The sequence below is a fragment of the Lithobates pipiens genome, unplaced genomic scaffold (assembly GCF_037356315.1).
Source record: "Lithobates pipiens isolate NorthernLeopardFrog02 unplaced genomic scaffold, aLitPip1_a1.2 Scaffold_22, whole genome shotgun sequence".
Lineage (NCBI taxonomy): Eukaryota > Metazoa > Chordata > Amphibia > Anura > Ranidae > Lithobates > Lithobates pipiens.
In genome coordinates this window covers 80,568,629-80,594,453 of record NW_027507784.1, presented here as the reverse complement: position 1 = coordinate 80,594,453, position 25,825 = coordinate 80,568,629, and the positions used below count along the sequence as shown (strand labels likewise).

The 25,825-nt window shown below is 45.1% G+C and overlaps 1 protein-coding gene across 1 annotated transcript; it reads left to right on the top strand.

Annotated features, from left to right (window-relative positions):
* The first annotated feature begins 2,127 nt into the window (after window positions 1–2,127).
* On the top strand, window positions 2,128–25,051 carry LOC143923856 (uncharacterized). The gene is made up of 2 exons (XM_077447778.1): window positions 2,128–2,268; window positions 20,322–25,051. The coding sequence occupies exon 2, from the start codon at window positions 20,332–20,334 to the stop codon at window positions 21,358–21,360; it is 1,029 nt and encodes a 342-aa protein (XP_077303904.1). The 5' UTR covers window positions 2,128–2,268; window positions 20,322–20,331; the 3' UTR covers window positions 21,361–25,051.
* The last annotated feature ends 774 nt before the right edge of the window (window positions 25,052–25,825 follow it).

The following is a 25,825-nucleotide window of genomic DNA, read 5'->3' as shown; positions in this document are numbered from 1 at the left end:
CCAAGGTGAAGGCAGAGCTCCTCTGGACTGGATGGCTTAAGTAGGCAGGACTGATGAGCAGGATCAACAACAGCTGAGTAACTGTGGAGAAAGATGGGAGCTGGAAATTAGCCGAAAGAGGCAACGGAAACAAAAAAAGTGCGGACAGCATTAGGAATCCATCCACAGATACTCGTGCTGCCCTCTATAAGCCGCCCACAGGTTGCGCCCAGAGACTACTCTATTATTACCATGTACTTGGAAAGTTCACTAAGTGAAAAACCAGAAGTGTCTGCGAAAAAGCAGGTAGGAGACACACTGATACTGGCTCCGCTTAGAAATCCACCTGAGTCAGATCGTATGATCTACAGACACAATAAAATGTACTGCTCGACACTATAAAAATATATAAAAAGAGCTTACTTATTCAGGAATAAAAATGAAAAATACAGATTGAGTTGTGTGTGTGTGTGTGTGTGTGTGTGTGTGTGTATATATATATATATATATATATATACACATATAATATTATGTATAAAATGCACATATATTCTGAGATCAAGGTCAGCCACTGTTCTTATGCAATGACATCTCTGACCAGGGTCCAGGTTATTCTCAAAGGTGTACTGTAGCATATGAATTTTACATATACATTATATTAGTGACCGCAATCTCTCAGTGTATTATAAAGAGACACGAAAATATTAGGAGTTATCCACAAAGGCGTTCACATCAACATCTACGTTGAGGCCTAATGGAGAAAAGCAGCCCACCTTGTAGATACATTTCATCAGAAGTTGTGAGATCCCCCAAAAATTGTATTTCTATGGTCTTGTATACCAACGCATAATGTTTCGAAACAGAGTGCTTCAAGAGGAAGTAAACTCTCCCACTCTGATGCTTCTTTTCATTTAGTCCATTATAATAAGTAATTATCAAACTGTAGCCACTGTAATCCAGCCCAAATTGCATATTACTGTTTAAAGAAACTTTAAAAAACTTGTTTCCAGGGGTAAGGCAGTGCATCTTAAGTATTGTTTTCTGAGTCCACAGTAGTGTATTTCCGCCCTTACATTGAGTACTACCTGTACTGTTAACCAAGCCTCCTTCTTAATCCAACGTTTCTATGGCAACCCTGCTTCCCTGTTCATAGCTGACTTGTTTTATGTCATAGTATTTACTTGTGCTGGTTATCTAGTGTTTCCCTGTGTGAGTCCTATCAACTTCAGCTGATAAGACTGCAGTAATGCTGTCCCATGCCCTGCTTTACACTGCATGTGATGTCACATGGTGTGTAGGAGGAAGCTCTGAATGATTCTACAGCCTCCTGAGATATCAGTAGTGTGCCATAAGAAGTCCTGATAACAAATAGATAAGCACATAGAGAGTGTACCGTAAATCGGGGGAGAGCTGGGCATGCTCAGTGACGTCATTCTAAAGAACAAAAAGGATTACAACAATACTAAGCAAGTAAGGCGATATCTACAAGCAGTGTTCATTAGGGTTTTTTTATGCTGATTTACATGGGACAAAGTTGTTGGGGGTGGGGGGTTTACAACCACTTTCAGGAAGCCATTCCTAATATTATTGATGTGCTTATTGAGTCTAACTTGCAATGCCCGTTTAGTCTTTCCCACATACTGGAGTCCGCATGGACATTGTAACAAATAAAGCACCCCCATAGTGGAGCAGGTAATGAGAGGTTTTATTTTAAAAACACATGATGAGCTGGTGGCTGTAAATTCTTTTCTAGTTCTGTGTCGACAGCCATTAAGGGCACAGACTTGGCATTTCTTACATTGAAAAAAAAAACCAGTAAGTTTTGAAAAAAAGTAGGTTTAGATGGTGGGTTCAATACACTAGGAGCAATCTTCTCTTTAAGAGAATGAACCCCTCTAAAAACCACCTGTGGCCTTGAGGGTAGGGAGGATCCAAGAATCTTATCACTACACAGAATATGCCAGTGTTTTTGGATAAGCTTCTTTATCCTCCAGTGCTGTGTTGAATAGCTAGTGATAGGTTCACGAGTAGGTGAACTGGCTACTGTCCAAATTGGCACTAGTATGGGCTTATTAGAATATGAATGTATTGTGAAACCTGTCAAAATTATGTATGCATGATTGCAGATGGAATTATGAAACCATCACTAATGTGTCTCAAAGATTACGCCTTTTGCCCTATGGTGCAATTGTTGTGTAACCTAAACATATAAAAAGAAGGTGATCCGCTCGGTCTTTACAAATACAGAGAACAACAGAACTTTTTCAGCTCTACATCAGATCTCACATCGTAAGTACAATAAATGCTATCTTAGCCTAGTGGAGTGTAGTTTGTCATACAGAAACATGTTTCTAGATAATTATGAATGTTAAGATTTTGGTTTTATATTCACAGATGTTCCAACCACTTTGCTTTTGCTTTTTGTTAGTTTGCACATAGTATACTGTAAGCATGTGCAGGTACAGTCTGCAGACACCCCTGGTACCATTGTCCTCAGAGGAGCAATAAGCAAGTAAATGGACAAACCAAATAATGACATAGACCTTTCCTGTTTGATATCCATCAGCAAAGGTCTGTAGGTGAACATAGTCTTGCTGACCTCTGTCTGATTCATCCAAAGTCAACAAGATCAGATGACCATCTTCAAATGTTATTTGGTGCCCTAAAGCTGGACTCTATCAATATATAAAAGACACACAATTATGCAGCTCTGTAATCATGAATACATCAGTAAATGTACATTTTAAAGACTGGAACAGGACCTGGTATCAGCCTTTTGCTGTCCTTGGACAGCAAAGCTGACGTGTCAGAGGAAGAAGCAGCACAAAGAACATATCAGTTCATGTGCTGACACACATGCTCAGGACTGCTGATAAGCCGGTACAACTGGCCCTTTTGTACCGGGCCCTGCCTCAGCAGCATTAGAGACAGTGAAAGTGTTACTACACCCACAACTGTAAAATCAGTCTGTATATGCAGTAAAGCATAAGTGAAGTTATAATCACTGTGGAACCTAAGGGGTTAATCGTCCGCATTGTGCAAAAAATACTTTGATTCTGTATGCACAGATCCTCCTCCTCTTGCATTGACCACATAACATGTACGGATAAGGCAGAGTTACTGGAGTCAGACTGCACATGCTCAATTTGGTGTGTATCGCTAGAGTTTTTTTTTTTTCTTGGGAGGGTGCATGTAATCAGCACAGGGCCAATCAGCATTGTCCAGACAGGGTCAGGGGTCCTGCATCCTGCTAGGACAGCCAGTGCAGTATGAAAACTCCTACAAGCTTTATCCAGGCACTGATGGAAGTCACAAGACTGCTATATACTGCTGATGAGAATAGGTATTTAGCAGTTTATATTTACTAAAATAATTGCATTTCCATGCTCTGTGTACTGCAAGAGACCAGGTATAGTGAATGCAGGGTCCGGGATTTAGTAACACTTTAACTGCAGAGAAAAAGAAAAGCGCTTTCTAAATTACACCACTCGGCCGCTACTACTAGCTTAAGGGGGTGTATTACTACTATTTTTTGGACACCTTTTTGATAATGTCATGGTTGCTGCAGCACAGGGGTGTCTGGGTGAATATAAAGATATACTGCACATTAATATGGTGATCTAACACACCGGCAGTGTCGACAAGGTCAGCACCCAACAATCATGTCATGTGACGCCCTGTGCCCTGAGGAGGGCAAAACACCCCGAGAGGCAATCAGATATTCCCTGGAACAACTTTATATATAAATGTTAGTTCCCAGTTGTATTATGTACATTTAGGAAATAATCCAGGCCTTTCTTAAAACAAGCTATTGAGCTGGCCAGAGCCACCTCTGGAGGGGGTCTATTCCACATTTTCACAGCTCTTACTGTAAAGAAACCTTTCGGTATTTGGAAATTAAATCTAATTTCCTCCAGACATAAAGAGTGCCCCCTTGTCCTCTGTTATGACCTTAAAGTAAATAACTCAACACCAAGTTCACTATATGAACCACTTATGTATTTATACATGTTGATAATATCCCCCCTTAGGGTCGGGTCACACTGTGGCAGCACGACTTGCAGCGTGACTGACTCAGGCGACCTGCATCAGACTTCATCGGTGGCTTGCAAAATTGCTTCTGTATAGAAGTCAGTGAAGTTGCCCCAAAAGTAGTACAGGAACCTTTTTCTAAGTCTGAGCGACTTGTTGCTCTTATTAGAACGGTTCCATTGTACAGAATGGAGCCCGACTTGTCAGATGGCCAAGTCGTCTGACAAGTTGCCCCAGTGTGAACAGAGTCTTAATCGCCTCTTCTCAAGAGGGAATAAGTTCAGTTCTTCCAATCTTTCCTCATAGCTGAGCTCCTCCATGCCTCTTATCAGTTTGGTTGCCCTTCTCTGCACTTTCTCCAGTTCCCCGAAATTTTTAATTTTTTTTTTCCTTTTTAAGAACTGGTGCCCAAAATTGAACTGCATATTCCAGATGAGGTCTTACTAATGATTTGTACAGGGGGGCAAAATGATATCTCTATCTGGAGTCCATACCTCTCTTAATACAAGAAATTACTTTGCTTTCTTTGGAAACCGCAGATTGGCATTGCATGCTATTATTACATGCTTATGCTCTACTAGAACACTGCATCATTCAGTTCATCCACCCGACAACTCCTCCCACAGCAGGCTGACCATGGATATATATAGGAGGCCTGTCCTGGTTGGGGATTGGTCAGGGCTCCCACATGCACCCCATGTCACTCCAGCTCTTTGCCCTGCCCCTTTTCCAGAACCTTCTCCCTAGAAACAGGAGATGCCAAAGAGCTGAAGTACATATCAGTCACCTACTGCTACACTAAACCATTCCCCTGCCCCCAGATCAAAACAAACAGCCAGGCCTGCCTAAATTTACCTGCACTGGCAGTATACACAAAAACCCACTACTTTAGCACCTACCTAAAGGTAGAGGGCACTACATGTAGAATGAATGCATAGTCTTAACTCCCAAGTGCAAAATTTGAACTTTATCAACATTAAACCTCATTTGCCACATAGTTGCCCAATTAGACCCACCCACTGCATAGTTTGGTGTCATCTGCAGAGACGGAAATGGTATTTTAAAAAGATATTAAAAAGTAAGGGTCCCAGCACTGAACCTTGGTGTACACCACTGATAGATTTAGACCATTCAGAGTAAGAATCATTAACCACTACACTCTGAATTCTGTCTTTAGCCAGTGCTCGATCCATTTACAAATTGATCTTGCCAAGCCTGTAGTCTTTACTTTACACATGAGCTGTGTGTGGGGAACTGTGTCAATGGACACAGCAGAGGGACTCGGGGGCAAGTAGGCATGAGTGTCTTCCCATGGAGGCACTCAAAAGAGGGGAGGGGCCAGGGGGGACCTGAATAGAGGAGGTTTGCGACTGCTCTGTGTAATTCCATTGCACAGAGCAGGTAAGTATAGACATGTTTGTTTTTTGTTTTTTTTAGAAAAAATAAAAATTACCTTTACAATCACTTTAATCTGTGCTGTGTGTTCTCAAGGCTTCTTTCATGTGGAGCAGAATCTGCTTGTTCAGCGAGGGCAGGGCTGGCCCTACCATGGCGTCCGATGGTACCATCAGTCCCAAGCGGCACTTTCGGGGGGGGTTGGGGGCTTGGCAAATTGCCGCCCGCCAGCCCATTCCGCTGCATATCCCACTGTGAGGAATGGGCACTTCTCGACAGGACACCGTCGCTGAGGTGACAGGAGCATGCGGGCAGGACAGGGGAACAGTCAGCGGGGGGGTCGGCACTCGGCAGCTGAGTGAATAAGCGGGACAGTCTACAGGTGAGCTGGCTTGCTGGACAATCAGCGGCCCGGTGGGTGGAGGAGTAGAGAGATTACATCTCTCACCGCCCGCCCTTTGACACCACAGACCCAGCATGCCCGGGACGTGATGTCATAAAGGGGCAGGGTCACCGTGTGACATCACCCGGTGACCACGCCCTATACCTATATAAGTCGCCACGTACGTCGCACAAGCCAGTACAGCGGAAGACAGCACCGGGTCAACATCGGAAGACGAAAGAGGGAACAGGGACAGAGGACAGAGGAGACCGGGCTCCTCCGCTAGTAAAAGAGCTTCAAGAAGACCGCAGAGGAGCCCGGGAGAAGACGCCGGAGAGTGGGAGAAGAGGCCGAACAGAGCGGAAAAGTCGTCAGAAGACACCCAACGTCAGAAGAAGACCCCCGGAGCTGATTAATAAATTACTTTTAAAACTTGTGTTCTGTTCTTCATTGACACTTTTTCCCCAGGTGAATGGGTAGGGGTACGACGTACCCCTTATTCACATAGGGTGGGGGGCCGGGATCTGGGGGCCCCCTTATTAAACGGCCAGGGTTGTCGGGAAGAAGCCCTTGTCCTCATCAACATGGGGACAAGGTGCTGCGCCCCCCCTTCCCCAAAGCACCAACCCCTATGTTGAGGGCACGTGGCCTGGTATGGTCCGGGGGGAGGGCCCTCGCACATCCCCACCCCCTTCCTGACCGGCCAGGCTTCGTGCTCGGATAAGGGCCTGGTATGGACCTTGGGGGGACTCCACGCTGTTTTTTCCCCTTAAAATCCATACCAGACCTAAGGGCCTGGTATGCTCCCAGAGGGGGAACCCACGCCGGATTTTTTAAATAAATTTGGCGTGGAGTTCCCTCTCAAGAGCTGATTATTCTGTGAGAGTCGCCTCAATATAGACGGAGATCCGACTTGGAGGCGACTTCCATTGAAATCAATGGGTACCAGTCGCCTATAAGTCAGATAGAAGTAGTACAGGAACCTTTTCTGAAGTCGGAGCGACTTCAGTAGCGTGCATTAAGACGGCTCTCATTCACTTACATTGATTTTTACATGTAGTGCGACTTGAGGCGACTAGGGGCGACCTGAAGTCTGATCCTGAGTTGCCCCTGTGTGAACGGGCTCTTACTGTGCAGCCGCGGGCAGCAGAGAGATTACATCATCTCTCTGCTGCCTGCTTTCACTCTGGGACACAGAAAGTGGCAATCCCCTATGTGTAAAAGGTAAAAAATAGTGTAGCGCTTCTTAAGTGATAAATGTAATCAACATGTGTTAAGAGAATGATCATATAACAAAGATCATATAAATAATATAAATGGGCAAAGTAAAGTCCAAAAAATGGGTATAAGCTTCCGTGATGAAGCTGGCACGAAGATGGTCGAACCGTATCAAAGTAGGGGGAAGATCCTACTAAACGAATATGTCCATGTACATCAGCTTGTCTGGAAACATTAAGGAAAGTAGATAGATACTTCTTACCAACTCTGTTGGACTCACACAGTCATATGACAGTTGAGTCAGTAAAGCTTGGGGTCTCAATCTGGGACCGAGGAGTGGATCGAGGAAGGTCCGTCAACCTGGTGGGGAAACTCCAAAAGACTGTGTGCCCAATGATGAATCTCACCGGTGGAACTTCAGAATAGTTTGGTAATCCAGCTCAGATACGGCCCGTTACACACCGATACTCCAAATACCCCAAGATGGAGGGGAAGGTGTTTCAGGGGTTTAGACCAAAAAAGAAAAAAAGAAGAAAGAGCTCCACATGGTGCGGGTCAGACGGTAAAAATGGTAATTTATTAAAAGTCAAAAAAATTACTAATGACTTAGTGATCACAAAGCAATGGAATAAAAGTAAAAATAAAAGCAATGTAGGGTGCCAACAGCTATCCCGACGCGTTTCGACACATATGTCTTCGACAGACACATATGCCCCTGTCGAAGACATATGTGTCGAAACGCGTCGGGCTAGCTGTTGGCACCCTACATTGCTTTTATTTTTACTTTTATTCCATTGCTTTGTGATCACTAAGTCATTAGTAATTTTTTTGACTTTTAATAAATTACCATTTTTACCGTCTGACCCGCACCATGTGGAGCTCTTTCTTCTTTTTTTCTTTTTTGGTCTAAACCCCTGAAACACCTTCCCCTCCATCTTGGGGTATTTGGAGTATCGGTGTGTAACGGGCCGTATCTGAGCTGGATTACCAAACTATTCTGAAGTTCCACCGGTGAGATTCATCATTGGGCACACAGTCTTTTGGAGTTTCCCCACCAGGTTGACGGACCTTCCTCGATCCACTCCTCGGTCCCAGATTGAGACCCCAAGCTTTACTGACTCAACTGTCATATGACTGTGTGAGTCCAACAGAGTTGGTAAGAAGTATCTATCTACTTTCCTTAATGTTTCCAGACAAGCTGATGTACATGGACATATTCGTTTAGTAGGATCTTCCCCCTACTTTGATACGGTTCGACCATCTTCGTGCCAGCTTCATCACGGAAGCTTATACCCATTTTTTGGACTTTACTTTGCCCATTTATATTATTTATATGATCTTTGTTATATGATCATTCTCTTAACACATGTTGATTACATTTATCACTTAAGAAGCGCTACACTATTTTTTACCTTTTGCTTGTTGAACTTTGTTTGTTTTGGTGTTGGCTGCTGTGCTTTTTGTGTATATTTGATTTTAGCGCAGTGTTTTCCCCCTATTTCTAATCCCCTATGTGTGGCAGGTGACATTGTGGCAAGTGACAATCCACAACGTGTGGCAGGTGACGTGGCAAGTGACAATCCACAACGTGTGGGAAGTGATGTGGCAAGTGACAATCGGCAACGTGTGGCTGGTGACATGGCAAGTGACAATCCACAATAGGTGGCCTTGTGGCATGTGACAATCTGCAATGTGTGGCAGGTGGTGTCGTGGCAAGTGACAATCCACAACGTGTGGCAGCTGTCATGGCAATTGACAATCCAGAATGTGTGGCAGGTGGCCTTGTGGCAAGTGACAATTTGCAATGTGTGACGACGTGGCTAGTGACAATCTGCAATATGTGGCGCTGTGGCAAGTAACATTACGCAATGTGTGACGTTGTGGCAAGTGACAATCCGCAATGTGTGACGCTGTGGCAAGTAACATTCCGCAATGTGTGATGTTGTGGCAAGTGACAATCCACAATGTGTGACGTTGTGGCAAGTGACAATCTGCAATGGGTGACGTTGTGGCAAGTGACAATCCGCAATGTGTAGCAGGTGGCAAGTGGCAAGTGGCAATCCGCAACATGTGGCAGGTGTTGTTGGCAAGTGACACGCTCAGGGCTCCCACTGATTCTGCATTTTCGTGAGATGAAACATTTTATTTTATATAACAATGTAATAGAAATAATGCACTGCAATAAAAAATTGCAATACGGCACTGCGTCGATTTAACTGACAATTGCGTGGTTGTGCGACATTGTACCCCAACAAAATTTACGTCCTTTTTTTCCCCACAAATCTTTTCTTTCTTTTGGTGGTATTTGATCACTTCTGTGATTTTTAGTTTTTAAGCTATAAACAAAAAAAACGACAATTTTGAAAAAATAAATTTTTTTTTTACTATGATCAAGAACATCCAAAAAAAAAAAAAAATGTCTTCATCAGTTTTAGGCCAATACGTATTCTTCTACATATGTTATGAATTTTTTTTTTTTTTTTTTTTAGTGGTAATGGTGGTGATCTGTGATTTTTAGCGACACTGCGACACTGCGACATTGCAGTGGACAGATCGAACACTTTTGACACATTTTTTGGGACTATTGACATTTATACAGAGACCTGTGCTAGAAAAATGCACTGATTACTGTGTAAGTGTCACTGGCAGAATAGGGGTTAAATGTGTTCCCTGGGGGGTGTTCCCTGTGTGTAAGTGTCCCCTGTCAGAATGGGGATCTGTCTGTTTACACTGACCGATCCCCATTCTGGCTCTCTGTGGAGTGATCGCGGGTTGGCCGGCTGACATTGTGGCCGCCGACCACACACAGGTCCTTTTTATACCCCTACATACATGTATAGAACCATGACAGGTCTTCTTTATATGCCTATATGTGTGTATAGACCCATGACTGGTCCTCTTTATACTCCTATATATGTGTATAGAACCATGACGGCTCTTCTTTATACTCCTCTATACATGTATAGGGCCATGACAGGTCCTCTTTATTCTCCTATTTACATGAATAGAGCCATGACAGGTCTTCTTTATACTCCTATACCTGTAAGCAACCATGACAGGTCCTCTTTATACTCCTATATACATGTATAGAGCCATGGCAGATCCACTTTAGTTATCATGATATAAAAAAAGGATGTGGGGGGCCTTTTGGTGGGTGTGATTTTTTAGTTTTATTTTTTTGGGGGGGGGGGGGCGGCAGCATTTCATTCTTGGTACTAGGCAGCACAATGTCTTGGGCCGGCCCTGAGAGAGGGATCTGTACGCTGATCCCCTGCTGAGCAAAGCGGGCGGATGACAGGTCCGTGTCCACTCAGCTTTTACAGAGCGAACATGGACACAGCCCGCTCTGCTCTAAAGCCCCATACACACGGGCTGAATGCTGTCGACATCGGCCGGTTTTTAGTGAACCGCTCAGCACATGTGCATGGCAGCCATAGAAGTGAATGGAAGGTCAGATCAGGTCCACCTGAAAAATAGACAGGCAAGCCTCATCAGACCTGTTGTGTGTAAGGAGCTTAATGCTAATGATCATAAGAAACAATGGGGTGCTACTATACACTGTTTTTACCCCCCCCCCTGACCTTTCCCCTTTTACTGTTTGCTGCCTGCCCTCAGTACATTTACTGTGGCAGGGTGGCACGGGCTTGATCACATACATGCACGTCATCCAACCTGTTCCAGGTTAGGAACACGCATGCTGCTAACCCACTCTGTCACTGGCTACAGCTGGATTTTGTCAGCAGGTCCTGGTGAATGATTTATGGCAGAGGCATGCTGATCGGCTGTAGCCAATCACAGCACAAAGACAAACCTGCACTTTGCTTCAAGGCAGGGTCTGGGGAGGGGCCAGGTTTGGGGTTTAGGGTGGGGCTAAAGGGGGCCGTAGGCAGTACAGGGCCCTATGTTTTCTATCTGTGGCCCTGCACATGCTGATAAGAAGAGAAAAAAGAGTGGCAGACAGATGAGCTCATTACTATGTTGCTTCTTTCACTGTCCAGTCATAGGCTGGGGGTGGGACCTAGATGACCTGGGCTCATAGGAAGTGGGTTGAATGATGCTGGCTATTAGACTGAGAATATCTACTGGCAGAAAAGGTATTGTGGGGGGAAATCTTTGGATTAAGGGGGCATACTGCAGAAAAAGTTTTTTGTTTTTATATTTTAATGGGAAATCATTTTTATCTTGATAATTTTGACTTGAGTTCTGCTTTAAAGCGTACATTAGTGTTTCACTCATTTGTACAGTAAGCCACCATCACCATGTAAGTGTTTCTCAGTTACTATACAGAGAACCTGTAAAACCTGCGGCCCCCCCAACGTGCACATACAGTGTAGCTACCTGCTCTTGGAAATCAGTGCTTAGCCCTGTCCGCTCTGGCCTCCCATGTCTCATAATTGGACAGCAATGGGCTAATTATGGGGCACAGCCACCAGCACAAAGCATTGCAACTCCAGCCACATAAGGCCGAGCCCGTGTCTCTATCAGAGTGGCAATAACCCATACCAACCATTCAGAATTCATCTTGTACTGGTCTGACTTCCATAATGTGAATTCAAGTTGTGAACTGCCATTGCTGAACACCTCCTAACAATGCAAGTTGCAGAGCTTCCTCTGGTGTCCACTGTAATGGTCAAGCGTACTGGTCTCACAAAAAGCTGTATGCGACATCCATTTTGTCATGGCTCAGCTCACCCATGTTGTCATGTGAAGGGCATAACCACAGTGACCCTGCCCCCAACCTTTTTCTTTGTTATATGTAGCGGATGACATTTGAGCTCAAATGTCACACGCCTGTAAATTTAGTTTTTGGCCTCATAACAGTAAAGGTTCTGAGGGTTAATTGTGTAGGTAGGCCTTAATACCAGTCTGGCCAGGCTATGTTTGGAAGTTCTGCCTGGTGAGCGGTGAGGTGCACATGACAGGCCCGAACCAAGTCTGGTTGGATGTTTTGGTATCGGCCCTCTCTGAGCCAGTCAGTGGGAGTGCCGGGGCCCGCTGAGGAGTCTGGAAGGGGGTACTTAAATGGGTGTGGGTCACGTGTTCAGGGTTCCGGAGTTGTTCGAGAGACCCGTGTGGTCTGGTCTGGTTCCAGGACCGGGGTAGCCCCGCGAGGGGTCCCGATCACGGGGTGTTCGACACCCCGCCAAAACATGTTCCTGTCAGTGGCCCCTGATAGACCTGCCTGGTCTGGGGTAGGGATCCGTCTGTTCCCGAGTCTCGGAGCCTGCTGGTCAGAGGCGCAGTAACAGAGGGAGGATTCAAGGTGTCTGGGTGTGCTCTCGGCTTGGAGGGAGGGACACCACAGCTTGTGGAAGTGACTGGGGGAGGACTCTTCGGAGGAGGGCAGACAAGTGGCATCCTGAGAAGTGCCTGAGGAGGACATTGATGAATTCACACTTTTCCAGTACCATAAAGGAGACTGGAAACGTTCCAGGTACGGAGAAAAAAGGTTCCCGTTTTCCCTTAGTTATTTGTTCAAGTTTGAGTCAACGTGCTGACTGCCATGACCTCTGGCTAGAGATCTGTTCAGCCTTGAAGTACCCAGCTGCGAGTGGCTACTCTCTGGGTGGAAATAGAGACTTTGCTAGACCTGCAGTTCAAGGTGCCTAAGTTCTTCACCCATGACCCCTGTTCCCTAAGAGACTGTGTTAATTGAAAGTTCTACTGCTAAATAAAAACCTCGTTAAAGGACATCATCTGTGTCAGTGAACAAGTCGTTGGGTATCAACCCTGGGAACCCCTAGAAGTGGAAGAGCAGGCCAAGAGAAGGTAACCGGTAAGCCCATTCAGTAAGGCCGCCCTGCAATGGGTTATGGCTGCTACATATACAATACACAAACTGTTAACTGATGCCAGGACCTTATCAGTACATTGATCAGACACACACAGACCCTTTCCATTAACCAATCCACATTCCCATCTCGAAACGGTCACCCTCACAACGTAAATAGCTTAGTTGGACGGGATGGGCAATACACATGTTTAATAACTCCTGAAGTAATAATAGCACAGCCAGAATATGGGCAGAATTGCTTTCCTTAGTTAATTTGTAACATTTCAAGTCCAGACACCCCAATGGCAGACCATATGGAGAACCACTGGCACCCCTTAGCCCTCTTAGGTAACGTAGACATCTGAAACCTGTCATATTTGTTTTGAAACAAATTTCACGCTGGGCAATCTGCTGGTTAACTATAAACTGTAGATATTCAGAGATATGAATACTTATCGAAAATTGAATCTGAGACATGGTCATAAACGTGGTCTCCTCCCAACAACCAGCCCTTGGACCGGATAATTGGTCAGATGGTCTCTGTCAACACCCCTTTGATCCCAAAGAAAAGGGAGATGCCAGGGCAGTTTTACAGTTCTCATGTACCATCAAATCAGGAATATCTGTCAAGTTTAATGGAAGCTAAGCTTTTAATGCATGCTAAACAAATCCCTGTCTCTTGAAGAGAGCTATGGTATCCAATAAATTGCTGAAGTCTTCCAGTTTTCGGGATACGTGCAGTGTGCAAATGATTTTGACCAGTGCACAAAGCAAGGTCCATAAAGACATGGATGAGTGAGACTTCCACCAGAGTCTCCACTCCTCCCAAGACCTCCTGCTCTTTAGCTCCCTTGTCTCCTCTCCCCTGTCTCCAGGGCTTCTCCAGAGCCTCTCCCATTCTCTGGAACTCTCTACCTCAATCTGTCTATCTAACTCCTAATCTAGCCACCTTAAGGCGATCCCTAAAAAACCCTTCTCTTCAGGAAAGCCTATCCCACCTCCACCTAACAACTGAACTTTTAATTCTTGCATCAGCTCATCCCTCACAGTTATTGCCCTTTTGTACCACTAGCTCCACCCTATTAGACTGTAAGTTCCTATGAGCAGAACCCTCTTGTATGTTATTGCATTTTAACTGTATTGTCTCCCTTTTATATTGTAACATAAACAAGCTATACCTGTGCTCAAATCCCAATAGCTTGTACAGTACATGTAATAATCTATCGGGTGCTAAAGGGGTGTGACCATGTGCAAATACAAATACTGGATGAATCCTCTGCACACTGCTATATATCTTTTCGAGCAACAACAAAACCATATGGTCTCCCATAGGTGTGTGCAGCCTATTGCATTGGGATGTGCACCCCAAAGCTCAAACACGAGAGTGGGTGTGTGTGTATGTATGTATGTGTGTGTGTGTGTGTGTGTATGTATATGTATATATACAGTGGCGGCCCGCCCATAGGGGGCGCCCGGGCGCCGCCCCCCTCTCCCTAGGTGTAAAAAAAAAAAAAAAAAAAAAGTTTAAAATAAAAAGTTAAAAAAAAGTTAAAAAAAAAAAACCGGCCCTTTAACACATTTAAAAAATAAAAAAAATGTAATTTAACAATTTAACATAGTGTACTGTGGCGCCGGTCACAGTGCACTATGAGAAGCGCCACGTCGATGCAATCACAAGATTGCATCCATGGCGCTTCATTTGCGGGTTAAAAACCCGCCTTGCGGCGCATTGCAGAACGCCGACTAGCTTCCGCCCGTAAAATCACTGTGATTCTACGGGCGGGAGCATTGTCAATCTTAGACAGGCAGGTCACTTCCGGCTTTCGGCTGCTTCACGAAACCCGGAAGTGACGTCGGCAGCTCCGTTCCTCAGCCCGAGCAGAGCTGCAAGACAGTGAGGCAGGAGGTGAGTCACCGCATAAAGGCTTTCTAGTTTCTACTTTGTTGAGAATGTTCATGCATTTAGCTGAATGAATGGAAAAAAAGCTTTCACAGCCAGAAAGGTTTCCCCAGGCCAGGCGACTTTTGCCGTGGCCAATCAGAGAATGAGCTCTGAAGAGGGAACTCCACGCCAAATTTCTAAAAAAAAATTTGACGTGGGTTCCCCCTCCGAGAGCATACCAGGCCCTTAGGTCTGGTATGGATTCCAAGGGGAACCCCCTACGCCGAAAAAATGGCGTGGGGCTCCCCCCCAGATCCACACCAGACCCTTATCCGAGCATCCGAGCGTATTAAAGGGGGCTCCCGGATTCCGATAAGCCCCCCGCCCGCAGACCCTGACAACCAACGGCCAGGGTTGTCGGGAAAAGGCCCTTGTCCTCATCAACATGGCGACAAGGTGCTTTGGGGTGGGGGGGCCGCCCCACCCCCAAGGCACCCCCCCATGTTGAGGGCACGCGGCCTGGTACGGCTCAGGAGGGGGGGCCGCCCGCTCGTCCCCACCCCCTTTCCTGGCCGGCCGGGTAGCGTGCTCGGATAAGGGTCTGGTGTGGATCTGGGGGGGACCCCCACGCCGTTTTTTTTTTCCGATTACATAAGGGGCGTGGTTTATGAGAAGTGGGAGGGGCCAAAATGATGGGCGGGGTCTAGCGCCCCCCCCATCCAAAAACTTCACCAGCCGCCACTGTGTATATATATATATATATATATGAGAGAGAGAGAGAGATCTACAGTATCGCACAAAAGTGAGTACACCCCTCCCATTATTGTAAATATTTTATTATGTTTTCATGTGACAACACTGAATAAATGACACTTTGCTACAATATACAGTAGTGAGTGTACAGCTTGTATAACAGTGTCAATTTGCTGTCCCCTCAAAATAACTCAACACACAGCCATTAATGTCTAAACCACTGGCAACAAAAGTGAGTACACCCTATGGTTGCAACCTCATCCCTTTAAATCCAAACACATATTAATTACACAGGTTCTGTGGCTGATTAAGGTGGTAATGAAACTCACTTGGTGCCTTATCTTCATTTAATAAGCCTCAGAACCTGTGTAATTCAAAGGTGTTCAGGTTTAAATGGATGATTTGGCAACTCTAGTACACCCCTAAGTGAAAATGTCCAAATTGGGCCCAATTAGCCATTTTACCTCCCTTCTGTCATGTAACTCATTAGTGTTACAAGGTCTCAGGTATGAATGGGGAGCAGGTGTATTAAATTTGGTGTTATCGCTCTCACTCTTACTGGTCACTGGAAGTTCAAAATGGCACCTCATGGCAAAGAACTCTCTGAGGATCTGAAAAAAAGAATTGTCGCTCTACATAAAGATGGCCTAGGCCAGGGATATGCAATTAGCGGACCTCCAGCTGCTGCAGAACTACAAGTCCCATGAGGCATAGCAAGACTCTGACAGCAACAAGCATGACACCCTGAGTCAGAGGCATGATGGGACTTGTAGTTTTGCAACAGGTGGAGGTCCGCTAATTGCATATCCCTGGCCTAGGCTATAAGAAGATTGCCAAGACCCTGAAACTGAGCTGCAGCACGGTGGCCAAGACCATACAGCGGTTTAACAGGACAGGTTCCACTCAGAACAGGCCTCACCGTGGTCGACCAAAGAAGTTGAGTTCACATGCTCAGCATCATATCCAGAGGTTGTCTTTGAGAAATAGATGTATGAGTGCTGCCAGCATTGCTGCAGAGGTTGAAGGGGTGGGGTCAGCCTGTCAGTGCTCAGACCATACGCCACACGCTGCATCAAATTGGTCTGCATGGCTGTCGTCCCAGAAGGAAGCCTCTTCTAAAGATGATGCACAAGAAAGCCTGAAAACAGTTTGCTGAAGACAAGCAGACTAAGGACATGGATTACTGGAACCATGTCCTGTGGTCTGATGAGACCAAGATAAACTTATTTGGTTCAGATGGTGTCAGGCGTGTGTGGCGGCAACCAGGTGAGGGGTACAAAGACAAGTGTGTCTTGTCTACAGCCAAGCATGGTGGTGGGAGTGTCATGGTCTGGGGCTGCATGAGTGCTGCCGGAACTGGGGAGCTGCAGTTCATTGAGGGAACCATGAATGGCAACATGTACTGTGACATACTGAAGTAGAGCATGATCCTCCCCCCTTCGGAGACTGGGCCGCAGGGCCGTATTCCAACATGACAACCCCAAACACACCTCCAACACTGCCTTGCTAAAGAAGCTGAGGGTAAAGGTGATGGACTGTCCAAGTATGTCTCCAGACCTAAACCCTATTGTGGGGCATCTTCAAATGCAAGGTGGAGGAGTAAAAGGTCTCTCACATCTACCAGCTCTGTGATGTCATCATGGAGGAGTGGAAGAGGACTCCAGTGGCAACCTGTGAAGCTCTGGTGAACTTCATGCCCAAGAGGGTTAAGGCAGTGCTGGAAAATAATGGTGGCCACACAAAATATTGATACTTTGGGCCCAATTTGGACATTTTCACTTAGGGATGTACTCACTTTTGTTGCCAGTTGTTTAGACATTAATGGTTGTGTTGTTATTTTGAGGGGATAACAAATTTACACTGTTATACAAGCTGTACATGCACAACTTTACATTGTAGCAAAGTGTCATTTCTTCAGTATTGTCACATGAAAATATATAATAAAATATTTACAAAAATGTGAGGGGTGTACTCACTTTTGTGAGATACTGTGTGTGCGTTTATATATATATATATATATATATATATATATATATATATATATATATATATATAATGTGTATACACACGCACTCTCTTATTAAAATGTTTGTTTACATTTTATTAATATGCACTAAAACATGGATGGTGTAAATAGTTGGGGTAATCTGTGCAGTATGGGGTGATTAGGGTGTGCCCAGGCACATGCTGTCTCCCTTTATGTTGTAAAGTGTTGCAAAAACTGTTGGTGCTATATCAATCCTATCATGTTCCCATTCAGAAATGACAACCCTAGGTTGAGGTCGGGACTCTGTGCAGGCCAGTCAAGTTCCTCCACCCCAAACCAGCTCATCCATGTCTTTTGTAATTTCATAGTCCTGTCATTCTGGCTTCTGATGGAAGTTACAAATGGCCATTTTAACTCATATTAGTTAGGCTACACTGTTGTCACCGTCAGGAAGTTTGCCCTTAGAAATGTCATGCAGGCATTGTTGAAGTTCATGTAGACATAAAGTGGTTGCACAGTTCAGTAGCACTGTGTGATGCAACAAACAAATTGCAATTGTTTGATACACAGTCAATGCATTAGTGGTTAAGTCTACACAGTGTAACTCTTCTCCAACACTGACTTCTAGGGGAACTACTGCATATAGATTTTACCAAAATAGTTTACAGATGTGTATGTTTTCATGTTCTAAACACATTTCTGATTATTTCCTCATGTCATATTTCTGAATGGGAGCGTCATTATTATTATTTTTATCCCCCCTCCACAAAATGATTTGGACCAGTGCACAAAGCAAGGCCCATAGACATGGACGAGCAAGTTTAGGGTTGAGGAACTTGACTGGCCTGCACAGAGTCCTAACTTCAACCCAATAGAATACTTAAAGCTGAATTAGAGTGGAGACTGCGAGCCAGGCCTTCTCGTCCAACATCAGTGCCTGACCTCACAAATGCACTTCTGGAAGAATGGTCAAACATTCCCATAGACCCTCTTAAACCTTGTGGACAGCCTTCCCAGAAGAGTTGAAGCTGTTATAGCTGCGAAGGGCGGACCAACTCAGTATTTAACCCAACAGACAAAGACTGGGATTCCATTTAAGTTCATGTGCGTGTAAACGCAGTGTCCCAATACTTTTGACAATATAGTGTACTTTAAAGCCTGAAGCTTCAGTTTAAAACAGTGAAAATAAATTCTACGTGCATCAAAACAAAAGGTGTGTGCCACTGCAATAACCTAGTTTAAATGTGTCTCTCGCGCTATCACTTTAAATAGTGTAGCTTAAAGAGGGATTCCGGCAAAAAAAAAAAAATATATTAAAAGCCAGCAGCTATAAATACTACAGCTGCTGACTTTTAATAAATGGACACTCACCTGTCCCGGGTTCCAGCGATGCCGGCAGCCGAGGCCGATCGATCGCTCGGGCTTCGGCTGCTGCCGCCGCCATTCTAGGTGAGGGAATCGGGAAGTGAAGCGAATCGGCTTCACTTCCCGGTTCCCTACTGCGCATGCGCGAACCGCGCCGCGCAATAGGAAATCTCCGCGCTGTCACTGGGACCCGTGTGTGTCCCAGCAGACAGCGCGGCAGGGCAGGAAATGGCGTAGACTCCCGTGGGAGTCTATGCCCGGAAGTGGGTGAAAATACCTGTCTTTGACAGGTATCTCCACCCCCCTCCCCCCTGAAAGGTGTCAATTGTGACACCGGAGGGGGGGGGTTCCGATCAGCGGAGGCTCCACTTTAGGGTGGAATCCCGCTTTAACTACTGCAAACATTGGTTAGTAAATCTGTGATTGAAAGCAGTACAATGAATGATAGAATGATGATGTTGTGCTGTCATGTAACCAATATATCAAAAAAACAAGTGGAATAAGTAAATACATTTCCAATGTAATATAATCAAATGGCATAATATATAAAAGAATAAAGTACACAGTGACTACACTCGTGCCAAAAGGGAATGTGCAGTGATAAATAAATATATATAACACAATATAGTCCAAATAAAGACTCAACGGTGTCAAATATAGTGAAAAAACTTGCGCCTTAAATGAAACAATGTAACTGTAACAATGTACCGTAATTCAGGAGCACCGAGCTCGTCCTCTCGTCACTTCCGGTATGCCGTTGCCCAATCCTGACGCGCATCGTCCCACCACATGACTTCATCAGGGAATCATCCCCTGATGAAGTCACGTGGTGTGATGATACGCGTCAGGATTGGGCAACGGGCATACCGGATGTGACGAGAGGGGGGGGGGGGTGGCGATATATGGATCGTTAGAGGAAGATCTGTGTATCTAAATGCTGTTACCATACAGCAGTGAGGTGAGCTGCTAGAGAGCACTGAGGTGTCACGAATAATCACAAGGTATAGACACCAGTCACTTATTGGTTGGATGAGGTATTTCACTTACTTCTGCCACCATCTTTGACTCCATTGTTTCTTTATATGGACTATATTGTGTTATATATATTTATCTATCACTGCACATTCCCTTTTGGCATGGGTGTGGTCACTGTGTACTTTATTCTTTTTATATATATATATATATATATATATATATATATATATATATATATATATATATATATATATATATAAAGAATAATTATGCCATTGGACATTTATTTACTTATTCCACTTGTTTTTTATTTTTTTGATACGTTGGTCACTTGACAGCGCAACATCATCACACTATCATTCAATAACCTTCAGTTCATTTTTTTAAAGCCTGAGTAAAGAAGTAGTAGTCCCCTCCTATCATGCTAAAAAGGACCGTCACTTAAATTTTTTTTTCCTGCTGTGCAAGCATGTAAAAGGCCTTGTGTAACATATTTACAGCTTAACCGATTAATCAATTGGCTTTTATTTTCAAGAAACAATAATTTAATCACTTAAATTTTACGTTGCTTTCTTTCCAGCGTATCAACCATGGTGAAGATTGTCCCTAAGTGGAAAAGCAGAGCAGATTTTTGCGGCGTCGACAAATATTATTATATTGTCAGGCCAGACCTCACTTGTTACATGAGGGCAACAAATTTTAACCGTGGAGAAGATCTGGAGGTCTTCAGCTTGCACCCCGCCTGCAGGAAAGGAGATCATTACTTGGCCTTTGAAGATGATCACTTCTACATCATCCAGTCTAACGTCTACCGTCGAGTTACAAACATGAACACGGATGAAGATGCCGTTGTTTATTCCCTACACCCCAACTGTCAAGGAGGTGATCATTATTGTGCAGCTTTTGGATACTTCTATATTATTTTCCAAAGCCGTGGGGTCTATCGCAGAACAACGAACATGAATAAAGATGAAAAGGGCGAAGAATTCACGCTACACCCAGAATGCAAAAATGGCATTTATTATTTTGGCGTGAAAAATTACTACTATTTTGTGAAGCCTGATGACCAATGGGGAATTCAGTACACAAGATGTACCAACTTCAACACAAACGAGGGTGCTGAAACCTTCTCCTTCCATACCAGCATCTACAGCTTTCTTCCAGGAGGTCTAGCCCTCGCCAAAGGTCCATCTTTTGGCGAGTGGGTGTGCATCAAGACCATCAGCAATGACTCCCAGACCCCTGTTGAATGGAAGAAGCGGGTCACCAGGAAGGTTGGGTTTGAGAAGGAGAAGACGTCCGCTTTGCAACAGAATTGGAAAGTCTCATTAGCCGTCTCGGTTGAGACAGGAGGGTTGGGTTCTTGTCTTGTTAAGAGCCAGTTTTCATCTGGATTTGAATATGGTGGGTGTAGTACAAACACAGAGAAGGAGGTTTGGAGCGAGGCCACTGAAGTCGAAGAGACATTGACTGTCTCCTTGAAGCCAAATGAAAAAATATATATCTATGTCTACCAGATGGGCCTAGGGAAAGATCCTCTGCTACATTGCCGGGACATGAAAATTCTTGGCAACTCTACCCCACCTACTGATAACCCCCTGCCACCTGCAGGAGATTAGTTTCTATACTTTGGTGATGGGGCTTCCTTGAATTTCTGCCAACTATTAGCACTGCATGGTAATCATTTAAAATTGATCTCCGTCCTAACTGAATTACATTTAGTTTGCTACTGCACTGTGCATCACAAATGATTGCTATCTTTTTTAAGGCTGGGTTCACACTGCTGCGATGCGGGAACGCTGCGAATCCGCGGCGGGTTCCCGCATCGCATGCCTCCCGGCGGCAGTTCACACTGCCCTATGCGAACTGCTGGGAGTGTCAGTGAAAAATTAATGACACCCCCAGATCAGTTCGCATATCGCAGTGCGATCTGCAAACTCGGACAGGAATCGGATCGCATGGTGTGAACACCCATGCGATACGATTCTGCTGCGGACCAAAAAAGGGTCCTGTGCGAGTTTGGGCCGGATGCGATGCGAATTCAGTCATACTATCTGTATGGCTGAACTCGCATCGCACAGAGATCGGATGTGATTTGCACTGCAGTGCGGTGCGAATCACATCCGATCTCGTCCCCACAGCAGTTTGAACCCAGCCTCAAGGATAAGTTCACCTTCACCTTTTGTAGATAAAAAAAAAAAGTGCATTTATTATTATAATAATTTTTTTTTTTCTGTTAGGAGCCTGTAAACCATTGTGCCCATGATCAGCAGCTCGTAGGTGTAATGCGCTTGTCCTGCAGACTGTGTAGCTGTCTGCTTGTACCTCCAATACAGGCAGGCAGCTACTGAATGACAGGTAGCAGAACTACAAGCTGTCAGGCTAATGGTACGTGTAGTTCATTGATGCACAGGTATCTGTGAAGAAATGGCGCAGCTGTGTAGGTGGAGCCCCGCAAGGTCGCACTCTTTAAATTTTGACAGAGTGTGTGGGGAGAAGATCCCCGGCTTGCTGTCACAGGGAGCAGGGGGGGGGGAATCAGGTGGAGAGGGGTCAGATTCTGAACACGTTACATGTTACACCCTAAATATACATGTTCAGAAAGGTGAACTCATCCTTTAATAAAATACCGGTTTCATCTTTTTCTTCATCTTAGTATTGCTGATTTCTTCCAGCCTCTTTTATCTATTTTCTGTCTACATGCACGTTCTCCAGCATGGACTACATATTTTCATAGTTGCCAACATTTAAAAAAAAAAATTTGCAGGGCCGCTTTTGATTTGCTGTGATTCCAGCAAGCCATTGTAGGTAGAGAATGTAGTTTAACCACTTCAGCCTTGGAAGATTTTACCCCCTCAATGACCAGGCCACCATGCACTGCATCGCTTTAACTGACCATTGCGCGGTCGTGCGACGCTGTACCCAAACAAAATCAATGTCATTTTTTTTCTCCCACAAATAGAGCTTTCTTTTGGTGGTATTTAATCACCCTTGTGGTTTTTATTTTTTTTGCGCTATAAACAAAAAAAAAGCAGACAATTTTGAAAAAAAAAAAATTTACTTTCTGCTATAAAATCTATCCAATAATTTTTTTTTTTTTTTAAAAACATCTAATTTCCTCATCAAATTTATGCAAATATGTATTTTGCTACATATTTTTGGTAACAAAAAAAATCCCAATTGGCGTCTATTGATTGGTTTTCATTGCGTCTACAAGCAATGGGATATTTTTATGGTGTTATTATTTTTATTAGTAATGGGGCGATCAGCGATTTTTAGTGGGATTGGGACAAATCGGACACAAAGTAATACTTTGAGGACCCGTGACACCAATACAGTGATCAGTGCTTAAAAAAAAAAATGCACTGTCACTGTATAAATGACACTGGCAGGGAAGGAGTCAACATCAGGGGCAATCAAAGGGTTGTGTGCTCCTAGGGAGTGATTTCTAACTGTGGGTGCATGGGGGAGGGGGGGGGGGAGACTGACTCGAGGAAGAGAGAGATCTGTGTTCCTGATTAGCAGGAATCACAGATCTCTCTCTTTATCTGACAGATCAACGCTTTGCCTTGTTTACATAGGCAGACCGCCTTTCTGTCTCTCATCCGAACGATCGCAAGTGGCTGGTGGCCATCGCGGCTGCCGGACCTGCTGATCGATACAGCGGGAGTGAGTCGCTGGCGGTACGCGCGCGCGCGTGCCTGCCTGCCACGGACCCGAAGTCGTGAACAACACACGGGTATGTTGTTTCGTGCAGCCGGGCCACCCTGGCGCAGTATATGTGTGGTGGGCGATCCAGAAGTAGTTAATTAGGGGTGAGGCATTCAATAAAAATGGGCATGGTCCTATAAGAGGCATATTTTTATTCTAATGCAGCACTTTAAACATATTAGAGACACTTCTGACTGCTGTACTCAGGAGTAGTGCAGATGGCAGTACATAACACACAGCATTCCCTTACCTCCACCATCCCATTCCAGCACTGCTCACCTCTGCACCCTAATTCCAAAACTGCACCACTGGCACTCATGAATGCCTCTTTCATCACTGTCTCCCATGCACTCCTCTTCCCTCATTGCAGTCCCCACACTCCACTGACACCACTGCCATTTCCTTTTGCGCAGCTATACCCACCTTGCTCACCTATGACAACACTATGCTTCCCACACCCTTGTGCCATCAGTATCCCCAAGCATACCTCTTCTAACTGTATCCTACAAAACACCTCTGCTACAATTCTACTCCAGCACACCTCTGCCACAAATGTTCCCCCCCCCCACCTTTGAACCCTCACGCACTTCTGTACCCCCAACTGTATCCCTGCACATCACCGCTTCCTCTTCTGGGCAGTTCAGGAGTGTACTATGTACAGAATGCAGGTTTCAGGAGTGCGCTACATATAGAATGCCGATTTCAGTGTGCTATATATAGAGGGCAGGATTAGGGAATGTGCTACTACAGCATGCATGGTTCAGGAGTGCGCCACATAGAGAGTGGAGGGTTCAGGGGTGCGCCGTGTTCAGATTGCAGAGTTCAGGAGTGCATAACATCCAGAGGGCAAGGTTCAGGAGTGTACTACGTATAGAGGGCAGAGTTCAGGAGTGTGTTACATATAGCGGGCAGGGTTAGGGAATGTGCTCTGAACAGAGTGCAGAGTTAGGGAATACAGTACATAAGGAGTGCACTATGTACAAAGTTCAGAAATGTACTACTACAGCGCTCAGTATACAGAGTGCAGCGTTCAGGAGTGCATAATATCCAGAGGGCAGAGTTCAGGAGTGTGCTACATACAGAGGGCAGGGTTCATGAGTGTGTATGTGCAGAGCACAGGGTTCAGGAGTGCACACCATACAGAGGGCAAGGTTCAGGAGTGAGCCTGTAGGCAAGTTGCCTACAGTGTGAGTTTTTCTGCACTAGTCAGGTAGTTTAGTTTCCCAGCCTAGGGAAAGGGGTAACTGTTGGTACATCAGTTCCCAGGCTTTTTGGTCTTGGGCTAGCCTTCCACCCAGTGTAATACATAAATAAGGTGGAGGGTCTGATTTGGGGAGGTTGAAGAGAGTCCAGTGGGAGCTTGAGAATCAAGAAACCACACAGTACATGGAACCTAGGAACCCAAGAACCAGCATGTAATCAGCACAAGACGTCTGTGTTCCGATGGACAGTACCAGTCATTTGGGATCACCACCTTTGGACTAACACCTGTCAAGATATGCCTGGACAGCTACCTCCGTTAGCCAGTTTAGGCTCTGGACTTTGTTATTCACGTTATCTATTCTGCCATGAGAAATTGCAGTAAAGTTTTCAAACTATCTCAAGCCTGGTCTGAAGTCATTCAAGGTGTGCATGATGGTTTCTGGCGTATGAAAGCCCAGGGTCATTTAAACTCATGTGGGGTATTAACCACTTACGGACCGCCCGCCGCAGTTTTAAGTGGGCTGTTTGAAGGAGGATATAGTTATGGCAGCAGCTGGCTACCATAACCCCGATGTCCTCCTTTTCAGCGAGCGGTCCGCTACAAGATAAAATTTGGTGCCCTCCGCAGCTTACCGGAGCCGTCGGCAGCGGCAGAGTCGATTGCGTCCTCTTGCTGGCTCAGTATGGAGACCCATCTCCATACAATTGCTGGCGGAAGCAACGTCAAAATGTCACTTCTACCAACAGCTCTTAAAAGGGCTATTTTTTTTTTTATTTCTTTTTTAAATGACAACTTTTTTTTTCTTTTTCTATTCTATTTTAGTGTAAATATGAGATCTGAGGTCTTTTTGACCCCAGATCTCATATTTAACCACTTCCCGACCAGCGCACGACGATGTACGTCGACAGAATGGCATGAGCAGGCATATTGGCGTACAGGTACGTCCAATATTCAATGCCGCCCTGCCATCGGGACCCCCGTGAGTCCGGTCGCGGGACCCGCGGACTCGATCGCCGCGGGCATCCCCGCGGTCGTCTCACGGAGCGGCCGAATGGAGGAAATGCTGTGTAAACAACATTTCTCCATTCTGCCTAGCAACTAGTGACGCTGATCTCTGCTCCATGTGATTGGAGCAGAGATCAGTGTTCACTAAATGAAAGCCCAACCCC